The sequence below is a fragment of the Heteronotia binoei genome, chromosome 18 (assembly GCF_032191835.1).
Source record: "Heteronotia binoei isolate CCM8104 ecotype False Entrance Well chromosome 18, APGP_CSIRO_Hbin_v1, whole genome shotgun sequence".
Taxonomy (NCBI): domain Eukaryota; kingdom Metazoa; phylum Chordata; class Lepidosauria; order Squamata; family Gekkonidae; genus Heteronotia; species Heteronotia binoei.
Window position 1 is genome coordinate 16,453,404 of NC_083240.1, and position 8,317 is coordinate 16,461,720.

The following is an 8,317-nucleotide window of genomic DNA, read 5'->3' on the forward strand; positions in this document are numbered from 1 at the left end:
TTCATTGACATTCATTACAGAAATCTCAATGGTCAGTGCTTTGAGCCTAAGACCCAGGGGGAAACATGAAATGGCGGGGCATTGCAAGCTTTTGTACATAAATTGCTTCATGTGCTGGTCAGCCAATGAAGAAAATAAAGGCTTTGCTCTATAGCTTCAGTGTGATTAAGCAAGCCTGGCAAAGCAAGCTGTGATGCAGAAGGAAGCAAGAGAGAGAGAAGGAAGCAGATGACAGTGAGTTGCTCACGGGCCTGATAAGAGCCTTCTGGGGGCCTGATATGGCCCTCAGGCTGCACTTTTGACACCCCTGCATTACAGAGATGTTATCTTCTGTCCTTCTGAACTAGAGCAGAGAGAATCTCTGGAGACAGACTACACATCAAGCATAACAATGTAATTATTGAAATAAGAACATAAGAAGAGCTCTGCTGGATCAACCCAGTAGTTCATCTAGTTCAGCATGTTTTCTCATATAGTGGTCAACCAGCTCCTCTGGGCAGCCAGCAACAAGACATAGAGGCTGAGGCCTTTCTGAGTATTCTATCTACCCCAGCAACCTGTCTCACACAACAACCAGCCAATTACTATGCCAACAACAGGGCATGGAGCCCAAGGCCATACCCAGAGGCTGCCCATGGGCCAAGGCCATACCCAGAGGCTGCTCCAGTCCATGGAGTTCCCCAATTCTTATTTAATTAGAGCTTGCTCAGCATCAGGAAGAATCAACCTTGCTCGTAAAACACCTGCTGCCCATCCCATCCCAGCTGGAATGTAGTAAGTGCCACTCATAAACTTGTGAAAACGTGTCATAAAATTATAAAGATGTTAACTTTCATGGGTGCCGGCCTTTTCTTTGAGATGTCACTCTGCATACTGGGGCGTCACTATGCAATCTGCCAAGAGGGCGATCACCGTCCCAGCCAGTACCGCAGCATCCTTGGTTACTCAGTAACTAGAAGGTGTCCTTTAAAAATCCAGCTTCATTGCTGTCTCTCTATAGCTGAACATCTCCACCATCTAAGCTCACCCTGAGTCTTAGATCATCATGAATGCGTTCCTGACGGTATCGCTTTGCTTGTGTGCCTTGGCAGTTGTCACAGATGGTGTTACAGTCAAGGTAAGAGTATTAACATTCTCCCAAGGGAGTCCCACTGTCCAGTGTCATCTCCTTGGGTCCTTCATATGTCCACCTGGAGGAGCAACTTGAGAATCTTGGGTGAGTTGAAGCGCATTCCCCAGAGGAACCCCGAAAGGTGGATTCAGATTGTCAAGTTGGATCCAGCCAATGTTTTAGCTCACTCTAACCCAGCTAGCTTCCTTGTTGCAGCCCCCATCTCATATGGATTTTCTCCATGCGGGTCCCATGGTCCTCAGCATAGCCTCTTTGGTGGTCGCCGATGGAAAAAACTGATTGGATGTATCCCTTTTTTGGTGACTAGGAGACCAGACAGAGGTTCATAAAATTATGCATGGTGCAAAGAAAGTGGGATAAACTTTTCTCTGACTTCTCTGGTAACACTCACAGTCAAGACCATCCAGTGACATTGATTGGCAGTAGATTCAGAACATTAGATTCCTATAACACATATTTGCAGGGCTTTTTTTTTCTTAGGGAGGGACGGTGGCTCAGTGGTAGAGCATCTGTTTGGGAAGCAGAAGGTCCCAGGTTCAATCCCTGGCATCTCCAAAAAAGGGTCCAGGCAAGTAGGCGTAAAAAAACTTAGCTTGAGACCCTGGAGAGCTGCTGCCAGTCTGAGAAGACAATACTGACTTTGATGGACCAAGGGTCTGATTCAGTATAAGGCAGCTTCATATGTTCATATGTTCTTCTGGGGGATTGTGATGGAACGGAGCTCCAGAACCTCTTTGTAGAAACAAAATTCTCAGAGAATGTTTAAAAGTTAACGAAAGGCACCTGTGTGTTTCTCCTTCATTTCCCTCTTGAGAGTTCTGGCACCTCTTTTCCCAGAGGGAAAAAAAAGCCCTGCATATTTGATGTATGAAACTCACTGCTCCTGGATGCAGCGATGGCCGCTGGCGTAGATGGTTTTAAAAGACAATCGGATGCAGTAGAGGTCCATCAATGAATATTATTCGTGATGGTTAAATGGAACTTCCATGCACAGATGCAATGTTGTCATTGAATATCAGTTACTAACCGAAGGGGGAGGTTTTGGATTCGGTGGTCTTCCAGGGGCATGTGGGTGACTGCTGTGGGAAACAGGGTGCTGAGCTGGATAGACCTTGGGTCTCCATTCTTTTTGGGAGTTTTTATGACCTCTTCCTAAGTGAATGTGCAACATGTCAGCTGTGGCAAGTGTGCACAGAAGAGCAGCCAAAAGGACTTCAAGGGTTGGAGAACCTTCCTGAAGAGGCTAAATTGTTTTGTACTGGAAAGTGCCATCCAGTCGTAGTTGATTTAAGAACATAAGAGAAGCCATGTTGGATCAGGCCAATGGCCCATCCAGTCCAACACTCTGTCTCACAGAAGAACATAAGAGAAGCCATGTTGGATCAGGCCAATGGCCCATCCAGTCCAACACTCTGTGTCACACAGTGGCCAAATATATATATATATATATATACACACACACTGTGGCTAATAGCCACTGGTGGACCTCTGCTCCATATTTTTCTAACCCCCTCTTGAAGGTGGCCATGCTTGTAGCTGCCACCACCTCCTGTGGCAGTGAATTCCACATGTTAATCACCCTTTGGATGAAGAAGTACTTCCTTCTATCCGTTTTAACCTGACTGCTCAGCAATTTCATTGAATGCCCACGAGTTCTTGTATTGTGAGAAAGGGAGAAAAGTACTTCTTCCTCTACTTTCTCTATCCCATGCATAATCTTGTAAACCTCTATCATGTCACCCCGCACTCGACGTTTCTCCAAGCTAAAGAGCCCCAAGCGTTTTAACCTTTCTTCAACTCTTTAATCATTCTAGTTGCCCTTTTCTGCACTTTTTCCAGTGCTATAATATCCTTTTTGAGGTGCGGTGACCAGAATTGTACACAGTATTCCAAATGAGACCGCACCATCGATTTTTACAGGGGCATTATGATACTGGCTGATTTGTTTTCAATTCCCTTCCTAATAATTCCCAGCATGGCGTTGGCCTTTTTAAATTGCAATCGCACATTCATGGAGTTTTCAGTGCAAGAGACATTCAGCGGTGGTTTGCCATGGCTTGCCTCTGTGTAGCAACTCGGGTTTTCCCAAGTGTTGGGGCTGATCCTCCCAGGGACAGAACTGCTTAGGGTTTTTTTAATGTAGAAAAAAAAGACAACTGGGAGGTGGGAAGGAGAATAGATGTTTATAACACTGTGCTTGGTGTGCAGAAAGCAGACAGGACTTTTGTTCTTAGTACCATAAAACAAATGGAGATGATAGATTAGATCTAACCAGGCAAAGAGGGAATCTTGTTTGGGCACTTCAAAAGTTCTTATGCTTGTGACCCTGGGACCCAAATTTTTGGATGGTAATAAGGAGGGAAAGTGGACAAGACTGTGCCAAATAGTCATCTGGATCCAACCCAATGCACATCAGAGTATCTAGAACATGGAGAGAGAGAGAGAGAGAGAGATTCATTTTCAACATTTTTTCTAAACTCTCAACTACAAGTTTATATGGTGACTTAGATGGCTTGTCTGCTTTAATATTTTCTAATGTTTCTGATCTAGATAGCCAGGCTAAACTGGTTAGGTCTCAGAAACTAAGCAGGGTCAGCCCTGGCTAGGGGTCATGTTTGTAGAAAAATAGGTGCTGGAGCTCATCCAGGGATCATTATGCAGCTGCACCTACTATTCAATGGACAAGGTAGATAGGTGGGGGGGAGGGGGCCGTCAGAAGGGTTCAGGAGCTGCACTCCTGTGAGCTCCTGCTGAATTCAAGGCCTGGCCCTGGCTAGTATTGGGATGGGAGACTTCCAAGGAATACCAGGGCTAGGACACAGAGGCTGGCAATAGCAAACCACCCTGAACGTCTCTTACCTTGGAAATTATACAGGGTTGCCACAAGTCAACTGTAACTTGATGGCACTTTCAGCGACCAATGTTGCTTTGCAAGATAACCTAACGTTAACAAAAGAGCATTAACATTACCCCCCTCCCCCAAAAAACACACACACACACACACAAAGTAACATAGGGTTGCCAAGTCCAATTCAAGAAATATCTGAGGACTTTGGGGATGGAGCTAGGATACTTTGGGCAGAGCTAGGAGCAAGGGTGTGACAAGCATACTTGAACTCCAAGGGAGTTCTGGCCATCACATTTAAAGGGACAGCACACCTTTTTAAATGCCTTCCTTTCATAGGAAATAATGAAGGATAGGAGCACCTTCTTTTGGGGCTCATAGAATTGGACCCCCTAGTCCAATCGTTTTGAAACTTGGGGGGTATTTTGGGGAGAGGCACTAGATGCTATACTGAAAATTTGGTACCACTTCCTCAAAACACAGCCCCTCCAGAGCCCCCGATACCTCCAGATCAATTCCCCATTATACCCTATGAGAATCAATCCCCCATTATACCCTATGAGACATTTCCCTCCCCCGCCCCGTTTCTGGCGACTCTGAAGTGAGGGATTGGCCTCTCTACTCACGAGTTGCTGCCAACTTCTTCAAAGTCACACAGAGCAACCATCCCAAGAGGAAGCCTTTCCAATTGGAGACTGAAGCCTCTGGAGGTGGAAAGTCACATAGTGGCTGTGGGGGTGGGACTTCCCCCCACCGGCCAGTTGACTGGGGGCAGGAAGGAGCCTGGGAAAGTGGGAGAACCCCCACTGGGACCTGGGGATTGGCAAGCCTAAAATCCTCATTATAAAAGAAGGATGGCAAAGATGGAACTGTGAAACAAACCTGAATTTTAAATGTGCAACAGCCAAGTCAACAAATTTTCAATTATCCACAAATGTCTGGGAAGAGAAGAATGTTTTCCTCTGGTGCCTAAAAAAGAACACAGTTGGCATCATCATGCAAATAGCAGCAGAGAGGGAATTCCAGGTAGGAGGAGCCACAGTAAAGAAGGCTCTGTCCCTGATAGCCATTCATCTCTCTTTGGAACATGTAGATATAAAATGTGTAAGAAATGTGAGGCTCACTTAAGGGTGATGAAGAGACCAGGCTTTTGAGTGTCTCAGAGATGTGTGTACAGGAAAGAACTGGTGGATTCTAGGAAGTCTATCTTATCAGAACACAAGCCCTATTTTATTACTTGGCAAACACAGCAGACTCCCAGAAGCAGATGGCAATCCGGATCCTGGATTCTTCTACTGAAGGGATACACTTAGAAAGGTTCATTTATGCATTTGTTTTCCAAGTTGCAGTCCCTGAAAAGTGACCTTTTCATCAGGCACAGCACTGTTCATGTTGGTGATCTAAAGTGATCTCTAATCACGCTCCAAAAGACTAACAATGGTGTTTGCATGTCTGATTTTTTATTATGTTCTATGTGTTCCTGTTCCATACAGCTGCTCCTTACCTTTACAACCTCACCTGTCCACCAGATCTGTCCACCTGTCCCTTTTCACTTCTTCCGCTTGTCCCAAAACATGATGCAAGGATATGAGAATAGCCATGCTGGATCAGGCCAATAGTCCCCCTAGTCCAGCCAGTTTTATACTGCGGCTAACCAGTTGCTCTTGAAAAGGTCAAAGACACCTTCTGTTGTTGCCCCTACCATCTGATATTCAGTACAGCTTCTGGATATGGAAGTTCCATTTGGCAATCACCGTTCATTGCTGCTGATGGAATTGCTGTCCGTAACTTGGTCCCAACTTCATTGATAGGCATTTAAGCTAGTGGCCATGTTGAGAGCCTGTGGCAGTGAGTTCCACAAGCAGATTCTGCATTGAGCAAAATACTGGGATAATATAGCAGAGTTTGCGCAGTGATAGTAGCATGATACTGAGTGCAGTAAATAAATCCCCTAAGAGGTATATTGCAAAAGCAGTAAACATACCTTTATTTAAGTAGATCCAGTTCACATTTTGGTCACACTCAAGAAGAGAGAAAGAAGCCTAATCGAAAGAGTACTTTCCCTATTGTCCAGCATCATGTGTGTGGGCGTATGAGGACACCGTCTCTACAGGAGAGACCCGCAGAGACATGTGTTTCCATGGAAGGCCATGTGAAGGACAAAGTATAAGAGAGAGGAGGGGTCAGAGGGCAGCTCCCAGGTTTAAACAAATAGAAGCATACAATTCAAGGAGATAACACCTCGACACCCTTAGTGATGTAGTTCCCCCTACTGTCCAGGCCTGCAGTGTCGTTCTCTCCAACACAAAGACCCACTTCTTATGACCTAAACCATCTCCTGTGCCTCTCTATCAAAGCTAGAATTTGAGAGTCAATCTTTTGTATGTGTTTTCCTGGACAGGTGGGAGACTTTCAATTCCCTTTGGAGACAGTGAAGAAGCTCAAGGATTTATCGAGTGCACCCTCTGCCCAAAGATCACGCAGCGGCATTAGCCTGTGTGACCATCCAAAGCTGCCCACGGAGTTCCTGACGATCTGTGCCAGCCCTAAATCACGACCACTGCTAGCAGATTTAGGTAGGTGCCACCTTTTCTTGCAGAGAGGGGCTGCCCCATTTCCGAGAAGGGGCTTCAAAGAAATGAATGGGAGATCTGTCATTTCTCCATCACAGATAACTCTTGTCCAGGGTTTTTTTTTTGTAGCAGGAACTCCTTTGCATATTAGGCCACATCCCCTGATGTAGCCAATCCTCCAAGAGCTTACAAGGCTCTTCTTACAGGACCCACTGTAAGCTCTTGGGGGATTGGCTACGTCAAGGGGTGTGGCCTAATATGCAAAGGAGTTCCTGCTGCAAAAAAAGCCCTGCTGTTGTCTCACAAAGGCCAAGCGTCAGTATAAATCTGATGGCTTGTGAATTATACGAGCATCAAAAATGTATGAGCTGAGGAAGAATACAGCATGCCGATGAACTGCCCTGACCTGGGTAGCTCAGGCTAGTCCGATCTTGTCAGATTTCAGATGCTAAGCAGGGTTGGCCCTGGTCAGTATTTGGAAGGGAGACCCCCCCCCAAGGAACACCAGGATCATGATGAAGAGGCAGGCAATGGCAAACCACCTCTGAACATCTCTTGCTTTGAAAACCCGCAAGGGCTTGCTATAAGTCCACAGGGACGTGACAGCAAAAAAAGCCAATGAACAGAAGGGAAGCCAGGGCTGTGATCACACATACTAAATAATGCACTTTCAATCCACTTTCAATGCACTTTCCAACTGGATTTTGCCAGTTCACACAGTAAAATCCAGTTGGAAAGTGCAATGAAAGTGGCTTGGAAGTGCATTATTTCGTGTGTGTGATCACAGCCCAGGAGGGGTTTTAGCCACAAGTGGGCACTAGGAAACCTATTGGTTGGTGCCACTATGCCCCACAGGTACCACCTTGGGAATCACCAAAGGGCAATTAACACATGGAATTCACTGCCACAGGAGGTGTTGGCAGCCACATGCATAGATGGCTTCAAGGGGGTATTGGACAAACACATGGAGCAGAAGTCCATCAGTGGCTATTAGCCACAAGGTATAGATGGAACTCTCTATCTGGGGCAAGTGATACCCTGTATTCTTGGTGCTGGGGGGGCGGGGGGGGCAACAGTGGGAGGGCTTCTGGTGGACCTCCTGATGGCACCTGGTTTTTTGGCCACTGTGTGACACAGAGTGTTGAACTGGATGGACCATTGGACTAATTCAACATGGCTTCTCTTATGTTCTGATGGGAATCAGTGATTCCTGTGTCAAGAGATTCCTTATAGATGGATCATGTAGAGATTAAATCTACTCAGAAGTCAATCCCATGTTACTCAATGGTGTTACTCTTGGGAGTGTGTCCTTTGGATAGCACTGATAGCGCATGAGGTGTAGAGTAAGCCCAGCCTACCTGCAAAGGAGCCGTTGACCCACTGCATTGTTCAAGTGATGTGACAACTTGTAAGGTTTTCTTTTGTCTCTCTTGGTTCCAGAACTCATTGCCAGAGACTCTGAAGTCTGTGAGATCTGTGCCAACATCGCTTGCTCCGGATGCTGATAGAGGACTCCTCCGACTGAGTCTCTGAAGAGATGCTGCCTGTTCATTCTTCCATCCCTGCTACCAGCACTGAACCTGAACCTATCAAGGATGCTTTGGTCCCTTGACTTCTGCTCTCTGCATTTGACTCTGGGCTTTTGTAGACATCAGCTTTCAAACAACAGCAGGTGTAGTTTAATTTCCGGCCCCCTGAACTGATGAGGAGGGTGGAGGGTAGAGAAAGCAGAAATCCGAGAGTGAAGCGCTGGCTGGGGATAGAAGG

General features: G+C 46.2%; 1 protein-coding gene across 1 annotated transcript; it reads left to right on the plus strand.

The window, feature by feature from the left end:
* Positions 1 to 1,045: 1,045 nt before the first annotated feature.
* Positions 1,046 to 8,055, plus strand: GUCA2A (guanylate cyclase activator 2A). Its single transcript, XM_060259113.1, has 3 exons — positions 1,046 to 1,117; positions 6,379 to 6,553; positions 7,991 to 8,055. Exons 1-3 carry the CDS (start codon positions 1,046 to 1,048, stop codon positions 8,053 to 8,055), a joined length of 312 nt encoding a protein of 103 aa, XP_060115096.1.
* Positions 8,056 to 8,317: the final 262 nt, after the last annotated feature.

Bases quoted from the DNA above. Each gene is read 5' to 3' on its own strand.
- GUCA2A (XM_060259113.1), top strand. From the start codon at position 1,046: ATGAATGCGTTCCTGACGGTATCGCTTTGCTTGTGTGCCTTGGCAGTT. The intron at 1,118-6,378 runs GTAAGAGTATTA...TTTCCTGGACAG, and splicing joins CAGATGGTGTTACAGTCAAG to GTGGGAGACTTTCAATTCCC. The intron at 6,554-7,990 runs GTAGGTGCCACC...TCTTGGTTCCAG, and splicing joins ACCACTGCTAGCAGATTTAG to AACTCATTGCCAGAGACTCT.